At 42.9% G+C, this 22,526-nt stretch overlaps 1 protein-coding gene across 1 annotated transcript in view; it reads right to left on the bottom strand.

Moving 5' to 3' along the window:
- Positions 1-1,586: 1,586 nt before the first annotated feature.
- Positions 1,587-22,526, bottom strand: part of TRAF4 (TNF receptor associated factor 4) — a 54,342-nt gene continuing 33,402 nt past the window's right edge. Inside the window, exons 2-7 of the mRNA XM_066599559.1 lie at positions 16,058-16,109; positions 13,410-13,514; positions 11,356-11,517; positions 9,352-9,513; positions 6,319-6,474; positions 1,587-6,040 (exon numbers count right to left, since the gene is read on the bottom strand). Of these exons, the coding sequence (XP_066455656.1) occupies positions 5,408-6,040; positions 6,319-6,474; positions 9,352-9,513; positions 11,356-11,517; positions 13,410-13,514; positions 16,058-16,109 (1,270 nt within the window). The 3' untranslated portion in view covers positions 1,587-5,407. The remainder of the gene's footprint in view (positions 6,041-6,318; positions 6,475-9,351; positions 9,514-11,355; positions 11,518-13,409; positions 13,515-16,057; positions 16,110-22,526) is intronic.

Below are 22,526 nucleotides of genomic sequence, written 5' to 3'. Positions count from 1 at the left end.
ATTCTTGTTTTAAGGAAGTATTCACCATACGTATTTAGTAAAACAAACATGTCTGGGAGCACCAACAGGTCTTTGTTTAAGTAACTATGCTTAGTAGTAAAATAGGGGTCAACAGTCACAGAAATAGAACCGCGACACAAGGTCATGCAAAAGAATAATGCATTTTTATTAGAACATTTTCGGATGACTAACACTATTCACCGTAAAAATCCTATTTACAGGAATTTCTTTAACCATTTCCAATCCACTGTCTGACCTCTGAAGACATTATGATTTAAGGCTGTACAGCTCCGATGTTTGAAGACGTCCGTCGGGGTTCTCTTACTGTATATTGCCAGCCTCCCTGCTGTCAGAGCCTATTCAACATGTCACCTCATACAGTACTGGCTTTAGCCAGCAGATAGCGCCATTGTATAACCGCAGAAAAAGAGTAAGCCCCCTAGGAAAACCAGGATACAAGTTGGATTGGAAAGGGTTAAAGGTCATTGGTTTGTTTTGTAAAGTTTGTAGGCCCTGTCACAGTATGTCAGCTTGCGCTCCTCATTATTGTGGTACTATGCACTGACGGAAGCAGTATTGTTCAGGTGATGGTTAGTTTGCCTGGCTGTGGGGTGAGTACACTAGCCAGCCAATGACAATGGGTCTGTGTACATATATTCCGTCTCCTCCTCTCAGAGGGTGCCGGTTATTGTCCTGATATCATTTAGGCATGCATGCTGGCTCTTGTCTGGATCCAGTTCTATTCATACCGGTCATCTTTTTAGGTTTGTCATGTCTGAATTATGTCCTGAACGCCGTCCGATGGGTTGCCAGACTTCTAAATCTTGTCTGACTACTATCTGACTTCTGTATTGCAATCTGTAGACTCTTGTCTTATGGTGTTTGAGGTCTTGTCAGCTATGCCTGTTGCTGTCTTGCTTACCTACTTCTATAGGTCAGTGTGGAAACTACTATTAGCTGGAGAAATGTAACAACTTGTTCCCTGTTCTGTGGTTTTAGAATTTGTAACATCTTCACAGCTGCTCTATGCTGATACCTAGGGAGAAACAGGTTTCTGACGTGGGGTTGCCCGTTTCAGGGTAATTATTCCGCTTGTAGACAGGTCCCTCCATTCCTATAAAGACCAGGGTCAGATTCCTTGTTGTTGTTCACATTATGCCATATTCGGTTATCCCCATTTGTATTAACAAACTGTATATGTGTTGGCATATCACGTTTCTATTCCTGGTAACTTACCGTCCTGTTTGAATATAATATTGATGCCCATACAGGCTGCGTAAATATAAGCCCTGCATGGCTGTAATAGTTGGACCTTTCAGGGCGTCTTAAGATACGCTCGTGTAGACGTATATCAATAAGCCATGCATGAACGCAACAGGTTCTTACATTGTACTTCTCGGAAATTCAGTATACTCCCACAGTTCAAACAAATAATACACCTCGGTTAATTGGGTTTCTCTAAATCTATCTAATAAGGAAAATCAACTCTCCCTAGTAGAGAATGACAGGTACAGTAATACACTGGCCTACGAAGAAATAACAAGACTCTAATGATCTGATACATTAAATCATCACAAACAGCAGAATTTTCATCATGGAGAGGATTTATTATACAAAAGTATAAAGGCAATCATCTGCCCCTCCCATCCAATACATTAATTCTTCATTCGACAGAGATTGTATAGACAATAAATAATTAACAACAAAAATAATAATTCAGACACGCTACATAACACAGATGATGCGGGTATCAGAGCCATCACACAGTGTTCAATGATCTGTAATTCCCAACAGGATCCAGATTGTATTGATATTGCCACATAGCACCATCACTATGGTTAGTCTGGCAGCGCTACCACATTTTGACAGCACAAAAGTGATTCTATGAACTAACTATTGGCACTTGGTAGGTACATTAAGCAACACGGAATGGATTTCTAAGGGTGGGATCACAGATTTTTGGGCCAATATTTTTCAACAGTTTTTTTCTGTTATTAATATAGAAAAACTTTCATACCAAATCAAGAAAAGAATCTGGGAACGTCCATTCAAAATGCTGGTGCGCAGAACATCTCCTCCAAGTCAGCAGATTATACAAAGGGGATTCAAAAAGAATGGTGCAAATGTAAAGCCCATTTCTTCATGCATACATTGTTGACCTACAACAGCCAGAAGGACATGAAACGATAGAAGAGTTTTCAATATACCTTACAGATGGTCAATGTAGACGCCATTGGTGACAGGTCAAGTCTGTGTCCATTTCTGACGGCATATCCTCGGTTATCGAGCAGAGACAAAAGGTTCGGGTGCCGGCGGCGGGCAGGGAGCTGCGGGGGAGAGAGAGGAGAAACAGAGGGGAGATCTCTCTCCCCCCCGCTCCCCCTGCTGACTGCCGCTACTCCCCGCTCCGGCACCCAAACCTTTTGTCTCGAGCGGGCAGGTACTCACTAAGTGCAATGCTCGCTCGAGCAATTGCCCTTAGCAAGTATGCTTGCTCATCTCTAATTATCATAAATTGTCCAGTCACCAATGGCGCCCACATTGAACATCTGTAAGGGGAGTAAAAACCTGAAGAATTCTATTTTTCACGTCATTTTGGCTGTTATATGTCACAATTCAAGCATGAATTAATCGTCTTCACTGTTGCACTATTCTTTGAGTCCATGAAGTCTTCTGGCACCTGACATTTTGACATGGTTAAACACCCATGACTTACAATTATGGAGAAAGGGAACGAGAATTGTTATATTTTGCCCTTTTCCATTCCTCTTATACCAATTTGCATACAAATGAAGGAAAGGTAGGGGACTCACAGTCATATGATAGTGAACATCAATAGGAAATGATGAAATAGACAAAGTGACAATGTCTGAAAAGGTGTGAAAAACAATACACTTTCTCTAATCTGTAATGCCTGAATGTCATTGATATGGAGAACTCTTTATGGGTTCTTCTTATTTATCTACAATTAAAAGCAGCGTTCCAGTGGGGCGATGAACCCAGCCGTTCACTGGAGATGTAGTGGAAACCTTGGAGCATCCTGAATAATACACCCGAGGCACTGACTTATATACACAAGACCTGACTGATAAACTGCATTTTTCCCGAATTTAATCCAACAAATGGCGGCTTTCGTTTCTTTGTTGGAGAACTCCTTAAAACTATTTAGACTGTACAATCTGCTCACTGGTTTCCCATTAGTGCTAAGACATGTAAGTGATGTATCCATCTATGCTGGGCCTGAGAATGCTTCTGTAATTAAGTTTGAAGGGCTCGAGGAAAGAATGATAAAAGTAAAGTCTTCTTTTACTGAAAATGTATCATTTTAAGGTTTCACAACCCGACTAGCCTAAAGAATAGAGTGAAATGTCATTGCGAACCAGAGGCGTAACTTGAAGCTTCTTGGCCCCGATGCAAAACTTGTACCAGGGCCCCCAACTATAATGCTTTACTCATAGTACTGAGTTCACTATATGGAGAAGAGAGGCCTTATGGGCCCCTAAAGGCTCCTGGGCCCGGGTGCAACCGCATCCCCTGCACCCTCTATAGTTACGCCCTTGTTGTGAACAATACTACATATATGGGACATTTCTAAAGCTGAAAACATGGCTGAAGGTTATAGAAGAAAAACAAAAAGGTTTTTATCGGTCCCTTTAACTGGACCTTGATGGCTCTTGTTGCAAGTGAAGCGGACTCGGATTGTTCTTCCAGCAACTATCCTTTCTTCGCACGGCTCTGGAATGGACTATGATCATTTTTTCATTTATCGGCCTTCACTAAAACATTCTACATTAATCTACAAAATGGCAGGTTCTGTTTAAAAACCCAAAAAACTAGACTTTGATTGTTCTTTTCTCGAGCCCTTCAAGTTGAAACTGTATGAAATGTAGCTTTTTACAAATGATAGTGTGCTAATCAGTCACAGCTGGGATGAGTATCTTGGCCTTCTGCTGTCACATACATTGATACTTTGTTGCTATATGATCTGGATTTTGGATCGACAGTCCAAAATGCTATTTTTTATGTCCAAAATGCCATAAACAAGACTGAATCGGGTAATCCCATTTATGCTGAGTTTGCCGACACAGTGTCCTAGGCCTGATGAATGAGGAGGAGTCAAGTAAAAAGTTCAGCCTTGATGGGTCATGGGTCAAAAAAAGTATTGCAAAATAATAATATTTTTATTAATTCAGATACAAAACCTAGGTCACTACTAGGTCAGTTACACTTGTGATGTTCTATGTACAAGGTAACTTCATGACGGCAGGAGAGGCCTATAACTTGGTGCTGTGCACGTGTCTCTGACAATTCACTATAGGATTTTCTCGACTGAAATGTACAAAACTGCAGTGGTCACATTAGACAGTCACATCAAACAGAACAGTCTCATTATACAATAATCAGTAATGTAATATCCCAGCTAAGAAATCATTAGAATCAATTCCCAAAGATGTCCAGTACATATTATTATCAAACGGTCAATTACAAAATGAGTAAAAAGACTATAAAATTCGAGTAGAAAATGCTGCTGCGCAGAATACAAGTAGACCGAACCTGGCGGCCACATGGGGTGACAAAGGGCCTCAAGACACTCCTCTGTCTTGTCATGTGACGTGCATGTTATCACTGCACTTACTGGCCAATGTCTTTTTGTAAACCCTTGGACCCATTATAGCCAATGTAGGCTAAGAATTACACGTGCTTCCTTGCATAAGATGCCAGCACCACAAATACCCCTGAGGTAGACCCATCTCTGTTGTATTGCCTGGGGTACACCTCGCAGTCCTCTCTCCTTGGTTGGACACTTTGGCTTTATGTTAGCACCTGGTCTTTGAGTTTGCTTTCCGAGTGACAAGCTCTAAGGTGCTGACCTCACAAACACCTCTAGAGCCTACAAGAACTTTTTTTTGTAGCTCGGATAAATGTGATCCGATTCTCCCTTTTTCTCTACAATTTTCAGCAGTCTATTGCACAGAAAAATCCAGTACTGTGAGATTCAAAGAAACATCCTCTAAGCAGGCACTCCATTGAGAGATGCCAGGTGCCAACTTTTGTCTCTGTTTTTCAGCAGCTGTTACATTGGTGCCAGAAGAGAAGAACAAAGGTGAACTTTTGGTCACGTAGACTTTTGAAGTTTGTTTTTGAACATCACCCCCAAAAACGTATGAATGGTTTAGAAATCCATCTTCCTATCTCCAAGGCTTCACAGTTGACTTGGTCATATGAATGCAAAATAAAGTATATACAAACTGGTGGACAAAACATCTGTACCCTCTTTTGTAACTGTCCTCCTTCTTCAATCTAGACCATCTTAGGTAGTGATACAATTCAAGAACTGAAACTGGGGAAAACACTACTCATTTTAGTGCGAGAACTAATCTCTTCTTGTCAATGTCAATGGGTTTAATTATGCGATGATCTTCTGGGGAATATCCACTGATGCTCTAAGAAATACAGCATTGTCACGTACATAGTTGCGTTTTCGTATGTCCTCATGAGAGATAAACTTAGGATATCCAAAGCCAAGAGTGCTTTCATCCAGGGAATTTCTAGAGCCGCTTGGTTTCTGGAAGTTTTTCCAGTTTGGGTCAGGATTAAAGGTTTCTGTAATGTGTTGGGGTTTGGACAAGGAAGGATCACTTTGGTCAAGTAATGAAAATGTGACACGATATGAGAAAGGCCATTCTAGTAGGTTGTCATACTCGCCAGGGAGCACTCTTATATAAACTGAAAGATAGCTGCCTTCACCGCTGCCGTTACCATTCAAGAATGCAGAGACTTGGAGCTTGTAACCATATCTGTGTGTATAAAAGGGTGGGCTAAATGACTCATAGTTGCCTCGCACCTTGGCTTCCTGCAGTTTTCGGGAATAGTCGCTGATCTTCCATATAAGGATTCCTTCACTGCTCACCGACAGCTCCTCCACCTGCTTCCTCAGCTCTAGAATTTCCTGTCTCTGCCGACTAACCAAGGAGGACATCATACTGAGGTGAGCTCTCATGTTTTCTTCTAGATGTCTGCTCATACCAATCTTAGGGCACTAGTAGAAAAGAAGGAAAAATGTAAAAAATTAGCATCATTTACTAATTCATCTTTACTCATTTATCTTTAGTATATTGTTCACATTTGGCAAATACTGTAGGTTGCACCCATTTTTACAGATGTCCCATCCATCTGAATGGGGCTTGCAGAAATCCATGCACATGTTCCAGAAATAATTCCACTCATAAGTATGGAGCAACTTCTGCAACAAATCTGCCGTGTGTGAACACACTTTCATAGACCATCACCAAACTGAGTGTTACGTTGAAGTCTTACCCTGTGTTTGCAACCAGATTCCTTAAAAGGACAAAGAACTAAAGCAGAACTACAGCTGTCCTTTAAATGCCCACTCAAGTCTTCTCTGGCAACGTTGCCAACGCCACACTGGTTGGGGCAGGTGACGGGGTATCGAGGACACTGAAACTGGTGACTCTACAAAAATGAAAAAAACAAACAGTCAAATAGGTGCAGTACTACTTGGAATCACGGCAAAGTGTCTGAGCAAGCATGCTTATATTTCTGCACTCTAGGCAGGGGCGTAACTATAGAGGATGCAGGGGATGCGGTTGCACCCGGGCCCAGGAGCCTTGGGGGGCCCATAAGGCCTCTCTTCTCCATATAGGAAGTCCAGTACTATGAATAAGGTATTATAGTTGGGGGGCCAGTTCCAGGTTTTGCATCGGGGCCCGGGAGCTTCAAGTTACGCCTCTGTCTTGTGAATACTAAGAGATCAGTTATTTTTCGAGGATATAATGTAGCTTAGATTATATGGTCAACAGAGTCTAGGTGATGTGTGTGTAGCTTAAGGGCCTTTTACATGGCCCAATGATCAGATGAGACCGCTTGTACGAACATTTGTCCGCCTGATCATAGGGCCATGTGAATCTACACCCGATCAGCCAATGAACGAGCAGATGTGTAGCCAAAAAACAAAATCATTGCTGCAGGCAACACATCTCTCCATGTGGAGCCCGGTTCCTTTAGTTGTTTGACTCCACAGCAGCTGCTACCCAGGCACTTCTGAACTCATTGTATTGCTATACTGCGTTCACAAGACAGATTAGATATATATAGTATAGATTTTTATTTGCAATATACATATATAACTGGAGTAGAATGGCGGCTGTAACTTACAGCTGTGGTCCCACTGCAACCACCGGGATGGAACTTAGCTCCGTTCCTGGTGATTTAACCCTTTAGATTCCGCTGTCAATGCAGACAGCGGCATCTAGAGGGTTTGAAGACGGAGAAGGCTCCATCCTTCATGCCACTGGAACTTACACAATTCAATCACAGGGTGCCAATGGTATCATGTCAACCGAAAGTCAAATCATGACCTCCAGGTCTGCTAGAAACGGTTGCCTGTAAGGGTCAGTGTCATCACTGACAGTAATAGGCCATGCAGTCAGTAATGAGAACATGACAATGGTACATAAGTAATAAAGTGTATTTTCTAAGTGATCAAATATCATATCTTAAAGTCCCCTTGTGGGATGAGCAAATGTGGTAAACAAAAATAAAAAATATTTTCACTGGTAAACCCCTCCTTCCGTAAAATAAATTTGAAAATAGCCATTTCTTTCAACGAAACGCTATTCATTATTAGAGAAATGTAAATGAAAAAAAAAAAAAAAGAAAGAAAAGAAAAGAAAATCGGACAAATGTGGTATTGCCGTGTTTGTAACGATCGGTACTATAAAATTATAATGTTATTTTTCTCATATGGTGAATATAAATAAAATAAATACAAGGATGCAACAAGTAGATACAAGGCCCAGGAATCTCCATGTCTCCATGTTCTGATTACTAAGGCCCTAGTAGCATGGCTGACCTTAGCTATGTGCGGCAAGGTACCAGCCACCAGCTTGTAGGAGGAGCAGCAGAAGCATTTAAAGGGGTTGTCTCGCGAAAGCAAGTAGGGTTCAGCACTTCTGTATGGCCATATTAATGCACTTTGTAATATACATCGTGCATTAAATATGAGCCATACAGAAGTTATTCACTTACCTTCCCTGCGCTGGCGTCCCCGTCTCCATGGCTCCGTCTAACTTCAGCGTCTAATCGCCCGATTAGACGCGCTTGCGCAGAAGGGTCTTCTGCCTTCGGCTCGGCAGCAGTGGTGTTCTGGCTCCGCCCCCTTCTACGCGTCATCGCGTAGCTCCGCCCCATCACGTGTGCCGATTCTAGCCAATCAGGAGGCTGGAATCGGCACACATCATGGGGCGGAGCTACGCGATGCCGCGTAGAAGGGGGCGGAGCCAGAACACCGCTGCTGCCGAACCGAACCGAAGGCAGAAGACCCTTCTGCGCAAGCGCGTCTAATCGGGCGATTAGACGCTGAAGTTAGATGGAGCCATGGAGACGGGGACGCCAGCGCAGGGAAGGTAAGTGAATAACTTCTGTATGGCTCATATTTAATGCACGATGTATATTACAAAGTGCATTAATATGGCCATACAGAAGTGCTGAACCCCACTTGCTTTTGCGAGACAACCCCTTTAAGCTGGTGGTGAAGGTCCCCCTAGGTCTGTAGCTCTGCTTAGCTAGATGATTGTCTTCCTTCGTGCGTGCGGCTAACTGTTTAGGTTCTGGAGATGACATGAATCATCCTCCTCCTGGCTCTTCTCCTCTCTGATATTCTAAGGTGCCGCTGTCAGTCCATCAGCAGCCCCGCAACATGATCGCTTAGTACTGCTACTGGACTTATGTTATGTGCTTGGTCCCAGTGCTGTATTTATGCTATAAGCTTGATTCTGGGCCTGTATTTTTTTATGGACTTAGTTCTGGTATAGTATATATTCACTGAACTGTTCTGGTGTGGTTATGCTGCTATCTTGCAGGTTTTTGCACAAGCAGAAAACAGGCAAATAGTCTATAGGTGCAAAATATACTGGTTTTTCTTATGACCGATGGGGGTGCAAAAAAAAAAAAATAAAGTTCTGCACAGGATGCCATCTAACCTAAGGCTCGGCACTACCTAATAGAACGAATTGTGAAGCCCTTTTTGTGTACCATTTTCTCTTACGGGTACAGAAACTGGTCCCAGGAATGGCCCATGCTAACCCCCTGATATTTTGATGCACTGTGACCTAAGTTACTCTCATGTAACCCACTTTTCACAAAATGACTAACTGTAATAGACCGGTTCCAGCTCTGTAAGTTTGTCTCATTATAGTATTTTGTTGCGTTATCAGACAGGGCAATTTTTGGAAATATTGCTTGAAGGGCAAAGTGTTCTACTAGGCAGAATAACAATATATCTTCTATGCACAAGTTGGTCCCTCAATGTTATAATGTGCCAATCATTACCTGGATAGTGTCGAACACGAACTCCTTGCTGCAGTAAGGGCATGGCTGAGTACGCTTGGGGCACTCGGCCAGCGAATGCTGTGACAGTACACGTCTCATCATTCTTGCGCCACACTTGTTCTCACAATACACGCTTTCTTGGGGACAGGAGCCCTGGTGATCCTAGTTCAGCACAGAAAACACAATGGGTTAATGCAAAGTAAAAGCTTCTCGGTGTTCTGCGAGGAGACAAATGAGTAAGATGTACTCAGCATGAGAAAGAGGAGAGGCGTTTAAATGTTTGACACGGCTAATACATCAAAGATTATCGCTCTAAATTGTAAATGTGTAAGTCATTAGCTGGAAATGTGAAATATTAGGCTGAATGCTGAGCTCAGGCAATGTGGTCGGCATGACAAGGAGGATCTTTTATAAGAGGATTTTGAAAATTGCCTTATAAGTGGATTGCGATAAAGAAAAATGTAAATGTGGTAACAGTGAAATCAAAATAAATGGAAATGTTGAAGAAATAGACATCACAAAGTGACAATTACCTTGAAATTACAGTTAATAATTAGACTGTACATGCCACTATGTAAACAGTGTAAAAACGTTAAATAGTTCCACTATTAAATCAGCGAGACGAGAGGCAGGAGTATCATTGGTTGGCTCCATGAATAGACAGCCTTACCACTTGGTTGCTTAAGGCCCTTTTAGACAACGCTTTTCGCTCAAAAATCGGTCAAAGCCGTCTTTTGAGCGATAATCGTTGTGTCTAACTGCACTGACATCAAGCAGTTTTCGTTAAGCCGTCGCTGATTGCTAATCTTTCAGCATGCTGAAAGATAACGATGAGTCTTATTAGGAATTCACAGCGGGATACAGCTGATACTATTGTTTCAGCTGTATCCCGCTCCCTGATGACAGGGTGGGTATGAAGAACAGAGCGGTCCAGCTGCGTTCCCATACCCCGCTTGGAGCCCTTGGCTGTATAACAGCCAGGCGCATATTAGCCTTTTACTCCCCACTTCTACACGAGCGAACCTAAGTATACAATCACCGGGAATCAGCCAACCCAAATAACCAATCACCAGGAAGGAGTAAATGCAAACAACCAATCAGGTTGCGAATGGTGCGGATTTGGGGAGTAATATAGATATATGCCAGCTGGGCGCTGCGAGCGGGGAACAGCTGGATGTAGAATACAAGTGGGGACACCCTGCTTGTCTTCTGCATCCTCCGCTTGGAGCGCCAGGGAAATAGCTGGATGCAGAAGACAAGCAGGGACACCCTGCTTATCATCTGCATCCTCCACTCAGAGCGCCCAGCTGTATAACAGCCAGGTACTGCGAGCGGGGAACAGCTGGATGCAGAAGACAAGAAGGGACACCCAGCTTGTCTTCTGAATCCTCCGCTCGGAGCGACAGGGAAACAGTTGGATGCACAAGACAAGCGGAAATCTTGCTCGGAGCACAAGGTGATCGCTCAACCACATACTACTCACTGCAAAGGAGTATTATTGGCCATCTTTTAACTACATGTGTAAAGACCCTATTTAAAGGGAATCCTATTGTGCTTGCGCTCACCCATTAGATATTTGTTTCCACAATGCTCTGTTCTCCTGATATTGATTCCTCTCCCTCCGGTTGCTTACTGCTTTTATGGAAAGTAATAGAAGAGGAGCAGAGGAGGCCGATGCTTGCGCACTGTTCATCTCAAGCTGATGGCTGGAATTTCAGAAGAGCATGCGCACTAAACTCTTGCTATTTCTTTCTATAGAAAAGCTGGTCTGTTTCTCTGGCAGCTAGTAGTTAAGAAGCAGAGGAATCAATATCTGTAATGTCTGGAGAATCGAGCATTTTGAAAATAAACATCTTATAAGCGAGTGCATTGTTTTATGATTTCAAACACATTGAAATAGTATTACCAAAATGGGAATACCCCTTTAAGGTCTAGACCAGTGTCTCTGAATGTAAATCAGGTCTACAGAGCTAAGCAGTTAGTTGCAATCTAGTGAACACTTACCTCAAAGGCTTCTCCTGTGAAGTCATTACCACAGAATTCACAGCGAACTTTGCGTTTCGGGCAGTCATGCTGCATGTGTTCTGGCAAATCTTTGCGTATCAGTTTCGTGCTGCATCGGTTTGGGCACGGGATCACATTGAAGGCACAAACGTTGAGATGAGTCTGAGGAGTGGAAACAATTATAAAATTAATATGTACAGTAATTTATCCAGATTTCATACTGACACTTTAATTCCTTGGATAATGTGCAAGATGATGTAAACTAAGGCTATGTTCACATCTGTGTTGGAGCCTCCATCACAGATTTCTATTAAGATTCCGTAAAAATGCTGGAGGGCAGAATAGAAGCCGGATGAACGTGAATATAGTAGTAATGGGGTCCAAATAAAGCGGCTTGTTTCCTTGCTCCTTGGTGCATGCTGTCCAGGGTGCTTGCCATAGGCTCCTATGGGAGTCATGGAAGCAGACTGCCCGCACCACGGACATGTGAACGGGCTGCTCCATGGAGCTAGGGGCAGCCCATTCATGCGCAGAATTCCCTGCATGTGAGCAGCGTGGTTCACACGTTGCTTAGCAGCGTATAAACCACACTCGTCTGACCAAGTTCCTAAAGGGGTTTTCCAGGGAAATACTATTGGTGATCTATCTTCAGGATAGGTCATCAATAGTGAATCGGCTGGGGTTTGCCGCTCAGGACCCTGGCCGATTAGCTGATCAGTGTCAGTGTCGCAACACACAGGAGTATGGAACGGAAACAAATTGCTCCAACCCCTGTGTAAAATACCCCTCCGGTTCTGGGACATCATTTTGCCCTGAGACCAGAGGGTTGCTTTAAGAGCAGGGAGTGAAACTCCTGGCACTTATCTGGCAGAGGATAAAGGTAAAAGCGCTTACTTAGTAATACTTCTGCATGTCAGAGCATAGTAGCCCTTAGTCATAGCCTAATAAAGTTACCGGTTTGGGTTTATAATTTTATAATTGCTGACAAATGCAGATCATTTAGCTCCTAGATTCTTTCATGTTACGTTCAGGCGGTCACAGACTAGGCTGGATGCACTGGCATCAGCTGGCTTCACACTACTTTTCCATTGGCAGATTTTATGCCAGGAACAAGTACTGATCAATACTTTTGCGCGTTGATTGGCGCTTGTTCAGATGCATTTTTATGGAACGACTAGCACTGCTGTATCTACCCAAATGATTGTTCATGCCATCATGGAGGGACATACAGTTCTACTGTTGTCAGCAGTACATCCCCATTTACACGGGCGATGTGCTGCTGAAAACAGATGATTTTTGGTGCCGCACAGAAGATGCGATCAATGACAAAAAAGCATTTGCCGGTTTGTCAACTGATCTATCGCACCTTCACATGGTTAGATGATCAGGTAAACAAATGTTCAGATGAACCTTCATTCCCGATCATCTCCCATGTACATGGTGTCATGCAGAAGAACATCGCAAATGTGAAAGAACGCATTTTATGTTCGCGTAGTGGACATTGCGTCAATCTAGTTATATTAATGATGATTTATCCACACAGTAGCAATGATCTGCTGATTAACTTGCTGTATTACTCAACAGTGATCATCAATGGGAAGAATATTTGGCCAATAAAATCATTTCATAGTAAGGGTAGTTTCATACGGGCAATAGCGATATCGCCGCGAGAAAATCGTTGCAAAAATCGCAATTTTGTTCACAAGATGTCTGGGCATCAGCCATGCTTTTTTTTGCAAAAACATCGACGCGACAAAAAAAAAAAATTAAAAAAAATGAGGACTTTCTGTTAAAAATGTATCGTGTCGCACGAAAATCGCAAGTTCATGCGTTGGGATGCGATAAAATGAAGGCTCCATAGGGAAACATGGTCAATAAAAAAAAGAGCAAAAGAACGAAGAACGATAGGACATGCGGCTATTTTTAAATCTCGCAACATCGCATGAGTGAAAACATTGCAAACTCAGTCTCGCATCATGCGATTTTATCGCCCGTCTGAAACCGGCTTCAGGAGACTCATACAATTGCTTAGATTTGGTCCGCCATCACCTCACCTGGAGTTGTTTTATTTGCCCACTCCAACGGCACCCCTCCTCGCTATGTATACATCGAATGGACAGACCGAGGACTTGAGTTTCCAGCTCTCGATCCGGGTAAATCTAATCCAGAGATATTTGGGGGGGAAAAAAAGCCTCATAAGACGAAGCAAATGCATAATATAAACACAATAGCTACAGTTTCATCGGAGTTGCACCTGCTCGGTGCCGAGTGCGACCATCATGAGTAAAGCCATTGGCATTTGTCCTTGACCATGTGTAATAAAACATATGACAGCTGCCAGCTCAGCTGTGCCTCGATCATTCAACGGGGCATTTGTCACGGAATGTGGCAAAGAGAAAAGAAAGAAAGTTGTATTGTGTTAAGACATTCCATCTTCTATACCGAGCACGTGCGATGGGAAGGGTATACATTTAGCAGAAAAAAGGGGTTAGCTTTGTTCTCGGGCTCGTCACAGACAATGGTAGGCCGGATTGACAGAATATATTCAAATCGGCCATTCAGCTTGAAAACTGGTACATACAAGTTTAGGTTCTCCCCTAATGCAGTCACCACAAAGGCCCTTTTCTCCAGGGCATCTCAACACTGTACTGACGTTGCTTTATCTACAGTCTGTGCTGGGTTTGGCTTGGACACAAGATACAAAAGCATGGTTTATGTTCCTGATGGGGCTGCATTTAAAAAGGCGCCTGGAACAGACAGGCATTGTTGTGGGACGAAAAGTCTCCCGGGCTAAGCATAGTGGTTCTGGAGAAGTTTTCTTTGGCAAGAGAACCATTGACCGGCACCGATAGGGGCTATTTTGGTAAGACAGATCTTCAGAACAGAAATGACTGCTATTATGCAGAAAGATGTGCGTGTCCTCCTTCCAGGTCAACTAATTCTTCCAGATACAAAAAACACTATAAAAAAAGAGTAATATATTTTCTTTTCAGTAGTAATATGTTTCTTAAGCAGTTGGCATGGTAACTTTTTGTGAAAATACTGACTTTCCAGCAATTAACAGTCAAAGTTTTAGTCATCTCTTTTTACATCCCAAGACTTTTAAGGCATATCCACAAGTTATGCCATAAAAGTCTGATAGGTGTTGGTCCCAGAGGTGGAACCCCTAGATATCTTGAGTTTGGGCACCAAGAATTCTGGCTACCCTGAATGCAGTGATCAGGAGTATGGGAAACTGCTGCAGTGATCAGGAGGTCGGAAGGAGCCTGTGCTATGCTGCCTCTGTGTCTCTCATTGAGGTCAATGGGAGTTAAGCCAACAGCGCAGCATGGTGAGCAGAACTAGGGAGTTGCAGAAGTAGATAGGTCGCTGTATTAACCTTTTTACATAACACCAACTGATATTTATGAGAGTTCAGCCAAGCTCGGCTATTTCCGTCATCCTGACTACTTCATAATCGGTGATCTTCCAATTTTGGTCATGTTTGGCCAAAACGAGGACCCATGTGAGGGCAGCAAAAATAATGCAGGAACTGAGGACTGGGTGAGTGGGAGGCTTGTCACACGGACGTATTTGGGCATGAGAATTTTACGTGCACATTTCGGTCGTACAAAAAAAAAAAAAAAATACAGCGTGCTTTATTTTCCTGAGCATTTGCACAGGAAAAGAACACATCTTGAACTGATTAAACTAATTGTCCACCGAGCATCGATGTGTGCTTTTCTGCATGTGCAAAAAACGCTATTGTGCATACAAATATGCAGTGCTCAATGCACAAAAAGGCAACACAAATGCCCACACAAATACTAGAGATGAGAGAGTATACTCGCTAAAGGCAATTGCTCGAGCGAGCATTGCCTTTAGCGAGTATCTCCCCCGCTGGAGACTGCAGGTTCGGGTGCCGGCAGCGGGGGAGAGGTGAGTAGCGGCAGTCAGCAGGAGGGAGAGAGGGAGAGAGAGATCTCCCCTCCGTTCCGCCCCGCCCTCCCGCGCAGCTCCGTGCCCGCTGCCGGCACCCGAACCTGCAGTCTCGAGCGGGGGAGATACTCGCTAAAGGCAATGCTCGCTCGACCAATTGCCTTTATCGAGTATACTCGCTCATCTATAACAAATACGCATACGTTCGTGTGACACAGGCCTTAAAAAAGTTCCCCAACTCCACGTCATCAAAAACTATAAGCACCATAACTTGTTTATGGTTGCTGACAGGCTCCCTTTAAAGAACACCTGGATGACAGCCAAACTACTGCGAGAGTTACTAACCAGCTTTCCAAGATTCCTGTGAGGAAAGGCTCCCAAATTAAACAGTAATTACCCCCCTCTTCTGTACTGCAGAATGACTATGTAAAGTTACTCTTTCGGAAAGCTGGGTGATTAACTTTGTAGGAGATTAAAAAAGTTGTCACTCCACTTTTCCCCGAAGGATTTTATTAAGAAATGGCTTTTCTCATCACCATTACATAGAACAACTCAAGAACTTCCATTAACTTATAAATTTTTTTTCATTTTTGACACAAACATTTCTGCATTTGACAGCTGAAAGCTCCAGCTCACTGGTAGATAAGATGGCGACCATTATGTTCTGCCTGATTTGCTGTGACATAAACAGCCAGATTAACTGGAGCGTATCCATTAAGAAAGGAAATAAGAGCACTTCCTTTTCAAGTGCACTTTAGCTTCTAAGCCTTAAAGCAGTCTTTACCTTTGCGTAGTCCAGTGGTAGCTGATCTTCTGGGCATTTGAAAACACCTTCACTGTAAGGGAAAAAAAAGGACACATCAGTACGGAATGTGGGAGGAAACCCATGCAAACACACATACGTATATAATGAACTATATTTAGTCTTCCATATGTTTAATGCTCCAAAAATAGAATTACTCATTATTGGCCACCATATACTTGGTTGACGTTCCCCCTTCATGTGCTGATCTGAATCTGGTACCACAACTTTGGCTTTGAACGCTTTCCAAAAACGTTCCAAGTCAGGGGAGAATATATTTATAGGATAGATAATGTACAGTGGCCAAAAATCTGCTTTGAAATATCCCACAGCCATAATCCTGCTTCCCTACAGCAAATGAGTTTGGTTTTCATCTCTTTTATCTACAGAAATGACTCCATGGCTTGGGTGTACTGGCTCTATTTAATGAGGGCAACGTGCGGAGAACGTACAGCAGTAACTACATGAGATAGTTGGCCCTCAGGCCATTTCTATAAAGTAATAAAATATAATTATGTATATCGAGCACAACTGTATTGGATGAGACATTACTGGAAGATAATTATAAGAGAATTATATTATTGGAAATTATGTAGAATAAATAGTGCATGAAAAGCAATTCGGCATGGCATAACCCCGAACGGGAGCTACGACGCACTTCAGAGGTAGCATGAGCTTAAATCATGTGACACCACTAGAGTTATTACACAAGAGCGAATAGGCATATTAACTCCTGACATTACACGGGAGCAACTCATAAAACTTAGATGTTGATACTTTGAATTTGCCCTCAAGGGTTATGCTATGCATTAGACACCTGGGCATGGAGCTTTAATAATGGACAGCGCAAAAATTGACTTGTACAAAAGTTAGAAATAGTTTGTGTTATCCGAATTTGTCAAAAATCCCAAAATTCTACTAAGCAAGTTATGTCTGGGAAAGCTGGATGATAACCAATATGGCTGCCAGTACAGCTACCACAGGGTTGCCACCTGCTTTCCTAGAACCCCAACTGGTAATTTTGCCATGTTATGCAGAAATACATTGCTAGTGACAAACTTGATATGCTTCCTCACGGCTGTGTAAGGACTAGGTAAGGTAAAGTGTCCTGGGGCAAGCACAGGCTGAACTAGATGGACATTGTCTTCATTGGGCCTTACATACTATGTCATGACTGACTCCTTGGGTAATGTCACATCGTGACATTTTCTAGACAGAGTGTTTTTTGTGGGGTGGTTTGCCATAGCCATCCCCAGAAATCTTTTTACCCCTCAGCAAGCTTGGTACTCATTTTACCGACCTCGGAAGGTTGGAAGGCTAAGTCAACCTTGAGCCGGCTACCTGAACCTTCAGGTCGTGAGCGAGAGCTTAGGACAGCATTTCTGCTGCCTTAACACTCTGCGCCACATAACGTTCTCTTTACGTCAAGAGCGACCAAACATTTTCAGTATAAGATCTACTTTTTGTAGAGTATGGAGACCAGGAACAGGCTTTACATGAAACAACTATCATCCAAAAAGTTGCTCGAGTGTAAGTGTCAGCCATTTCTTCTAAACACAGGCACCTGTCATGTGATAATTCGCTCACTAATCACTTTCTTTCAGCTCAAAAGACAGTCGCTGGTTGATTGGCTTCTGGTGTAAACAGGTAATTGTTGTTTAGCAATAACTAGCTAACAACTTTGCACAAAGGTGTGCGCTTATTTGACATGTATCTTCCACTGAATAATGATTGACTTCCACCTGTTTTCGAACATTTTGCTATCCACCGTAGCGCTCATTGGTCCCCGAAAATTCATAAATATGTGCGCATTAGCCTCAACTGAACAGTCCCTGCTGGTCTTCGAAAGAAAGCTCGCTGCTATGGTCTCTTGGTTATTTGGCCTTTGACGGAACACTCTGTGCTGCAGCCTCTCATAGTAGTGAGCGTTTACTTGAAGACCGCTCACACGTATTAAAGGGCATTCAGTAGACTCAGAAACCAATTTCAAATACCCTCCCACCAAAGAACTTCACACCCCCTAACAAGTCTACGAACGATATTTCATCCTATGAATGCTCCTAACAATTCGTTCAGCGACCGTGAAATTGAAAAAGTGAACAAAAATCACTCCGTAAAAGTACACAAACAGTTGTTATATGCTTTAGCGACTATTTTAAGCGACTATTCAGATGATAGCTGCCCTCTGTAAAGCCACCCTCAGCACTATACATTTTTGTTGTTTAGCTTCATCATAGAAGGCAAACAATGAAAATAATGGAAGTGTTGGATCTGGTACATGATGGACCTTATGAACCCCACTGATTATAATGGGATCCATCAGGTTTCTATCATGCTGTCTGCCATTTAACTGAACATAACAGTGCAGGATGTTGTGCCGTTTCATGCAGGATTTTGTACTGTGCTGCAATGGAGGCTCTGAGCCATACAGGGGGTGGGCAAAATGGAAGCACCATATGAATTGCATGCCTTCATTGACATGGGATTATAACTCATATGTTAATAAGACATGCAGAGACCGATTTTAAGTGGAGGTAATATGACACAGATGCTGCTGAGCAAAAGTGAACATTTGCCCAAGCAACAATGTTGGTCAGGGGTTTAAACTACTCAGCTGTTGTTACTAGCTGCTCCCAAAACCACCCAGAGCAGGGCAAGAGGTGAAGTAAACACAAATTTGGCAGGAAAGCTCTTAGCCAAGCAGGAGTCAAAAGGGCAGCTCAGTGCTTATGATTAAAACCCTATGCATTTTGTAGGCGTTTCCATATTTTTGTCCACCTACTGTACGTAGATTGTAGAAAGCTTTAATGCAACTTTTTATTTTTGCAATTCTCTTTTTTAAAATGCCCCATAATAGTCATCAGAGGCGTAACTTGAAGCTTCTGGGCCCTAATGCAAAACCTGTAATGGGGCCCCCAACTATAATGCTTTATTCATAGTACTAGGCTTACTATATGAAGAAGAGAGGCATTATGGCCCCCTGAGGCTCCTGGGCCTGGGTTCAACCGCACCCCCTGCATCCCCTATAGTTACGCCAGTGGACCCCTAAGGGTCCTGGGCCCGGGGGCAAACGCATCCCCTATTGTTACGCCCCTGATAGTCATAGTTACTTATTAGGTTACACAATCCTGTCTTCAGACAAGACTTTACTATTGCTCCTTTGCCCTCCCAGTATTTATTAGCTTCAGAACAGCTCAGTGGTCTCAAATGAATATCTATATGTCCCCAAATTAAACAGTAATCTACTATTTGTCTACCACTGCTTGAAGTCTACCAAATGGACTGAGAAAGAATGAATGACTGGAGCAATAACACTTATGTGCATGTGATGATATTGTCCTGATACAGAATTTGCTCAGTCAGTTCCATCAAAGGAACTTGAATTTTAATGCTTTTCCACAGGAAATTACATGCCAAAGTCAAAACTTTCAGGACACTCAACAGATCCGGAAGAAATCTTAGCATCCTTTGTTACACACTGGGCTGTGTAGACGATCTTGAAGCAGAGTGTATAACTCTAAGAAGATAATACAATAGCTGGACTTTCATACAAGCCACAAAGGCCTCAATATGATCCCAATTATAGAACACATCTGGGCTAAGTTGCAGATGCTGCTATGATCTATGTTGCCAGCTGGCAGCTGAAGACGTTTGTTCTGAACTCTCTCCCCTTTCTTGTAACTTCCTCCCTCCGTAAGCAAATACTGTCCACACTGCACCACTGTGCTTGTTTGCTCCACACAATGGGCTACGTGTGCAGAGCTTCTCCTCCCAACTGCATCACGCAATTTATAGGCCCCATGTGGATACCCCCGCTGAAGAACACTTATTGTAAAAATAGGGTGTTGCAAATAGCTTTCTTAGTTTTTGCACTCGTTAGCTAATGTAACCAGAAAGATTCCCCTAGTGCTTTGGGTATTTTTCTTTTACAGTTTTGCACTCCATTTGTGTTTAGATTACTTACTATTTCCATTAGGGTGTGTTGAGCTATTAGGGTTCGTGTTCCTCCACTTGTGAACCCCTCAATTAACCAATCCTGAATCATATGTTGTTTTTTTGAACTATGGCAGCCTATTGATTTCAATAGGTGACCTATAACGCTGCCTTTTGGACCCATCTTAAAAAAATTAACTTGTGTATGATGAACCCACAATCTAAAATGTGCTTTTACAAACCCGATTAATCTGCTAAAAGGGGCTATACCACGTTAGGGCTATTTCACACTAGAATTTTTGCTTTCCGTCTAGTTGTTCCGTCATAGGAGCAGTAAAAACGGACAGAAAGCGTTTCCTGGCCATAGAAATGCATTAAAATTGAAGACCTTCCGTTTTAATGCGCTTTTCAGTTTTTCCTTTCCAATCGGTTTTCAACACTGGAACAAAAGACTACTACACCGTTGTTTCCGGCTCAGAAAACGGAGAAAAAAAAACTGATTTTTTTTACATTGTAACTAGAGATGAGCGAACCTACTCAGCCACGCCCTTTTTTCGCCCGAGCGCCACGATTTTCGAGTACTTCCGTATTTGGGTGAAAAGATTCGGGGGGCGCCGTGGGTGAGTGGGAGGGTTGCAGCGGGAAGTGGGGGGAGAGGGAGAGGGAGAGAGAGAGGGGGCTCCCCCCTGTTCCCCGCTGCTACCCCACGAGCCGCCACGCCTCCCCCCCCCCGAATCTTTTCACCCGAGTACGGAAGTACTCAAAAATCGCGGTGCTCGATCGAGTATATTCGCTCATCTCTAACTGTAACCAATAGGGGATGGAAAAATAACGACAAGCAATCAGTTTTCATTTTTCCTTTCCGTTTTTGTATCAGGTTCATTTCTGCGCACACACAAACCAAGGCCAAAACAGATCCGTTTAATATGCTGAAACATGAAAATGATACAGAAATGAACAGAAAGCATGCATTCCGTATTTTTGAAGGATCTGTTTGATAGATCTGCCAAAAACGGAAAGAGTATTTTGTTAATTTCCGTTACACTTCCGTTTTGGACATTTCTGTTTTGTGTAAAACAGGATCTGCCAAAAAAAAAAAAAGAATAGTGTGAACAATAGCCTTTTAAAGTTATCCCCTATTTGACCACTGGGACTTCCTCTGATCTTGAGTACAGGGGTCCTGAAAGTCCCTGCATGAATGATGTGGCGGTCATGCATGTGCGCTGTGGCACCATTCATTTCAATTATAGCCTCAGAGATTGCAGAGCACTTGTAATCAGGAGTTTCCAGTGCTCCCATTGAAATGAATGAAGCCAGGGGCGTATTTGCAGATCTCCATTCATGCAGAGACCTTCGAAAAAAACCTTTCTTGAAATCTGTGGGGGTCCCAGCGGTTGAGACCCCATCAATCATAACTTCACAACTTGGCACAACTCCAGAATACAAAAATGGAATACACTTTACCCTGATCTAAGACCCAAGTCAGTGGCATCCAAATAAAGGGGGCATCTAGGCCCTCAAGCATGGAGTAGGCCACATAACGGGCCATAGAATTATAGGCAGAGGCGTAAAATGATGAAACAATACCTTATTATACAAACAAAAACATGAATACATCATACAACAAAAATAAAATCTGAAGCCAAAAATGTGTTATCTGTCTTTGGCCTTTTATATAATAATAGAGCAGCACATGGGGAGCTTGAGGCCAGCCTCCACGTCTCTCCCCTGCTGGCTAGAACACCCCCACCAAGCTAATATTTAACTTCATCAATTGCAGAAAAAATAAACAAAATCACACAAAAACTTCACCATGTGGACAGCCAGATACAAGGACAAGCAGGTTACTGTAACTTTAAAGCAAATATTTACATTCCTTTTCCCTCTTGAACTGGAGCAGAGTTCAGCCCTCAGCGAGAAATCTTCTACCCACCTCAGAGATCAGAAGCAGAGACCAGAAAACCATAGCGGTGACAGCACCAGGACCAGAAATACCGGCTGGAGAAATGGGCAGCGGCCAACGCAGTGCAATAGTCAGAATCCACAGCGTTACTGTGCCGTGCACAGCTTCAGATCTACTGTCAGGGGAATAGGGCCGTCCCTTGTATGTCACTTTCTAGATATGACACATAACATGGCAACTAACATAGCACACCCAGTACAAAAGGACACGTAACGTAGATTATGCAACTTATTTTTAATTCAACTTTCTTGAATATATTTAACGAGCCATTTTAAGTTCTTCCTCCTTTTTCTGCAAATCTGTGTAAGTTGACATCAAGATGCAGCAATGCTGGCTATCATTAACCCTTTACCTTTATGAAGGGGAACCGGATTTAGATTAGAAGACCAATATGAGTGGGCTGTTACGTCCAAGCTGGATGCCAAAGACCCTCAGGGTCGAAACGTCGCTGCTAGGCTCGTGCCATGGGCTGAAATAAAGGTCTGCTGACTACATTATTCCGCTGTTTGGAGTGCTGCCTTCATAGGTTACTATTGGGATTACGTTTGGAATTTG

The sequence above is a fragment of the Eleutherodactylus coqui genome, chromosome 4 (genome assembly GCF_035609145.1).
Source record: "Eleutherodactylus coqui strain aEleCoq1 chromosome 4, aEleCoq1.hap1, whole genome shotgun sequence".
Lineage (NCBI taxonomy): Eukaryota > Metazoa > Chordata > Amphibia > Anura > Eleutherodactylidae > Eleutherodactylus > Eleutherodactylus coqui.
Note: the sequence above shows the minus strand (reverse complement) of the source record. Positions and strands in the feature narration are given on the sequence as shown.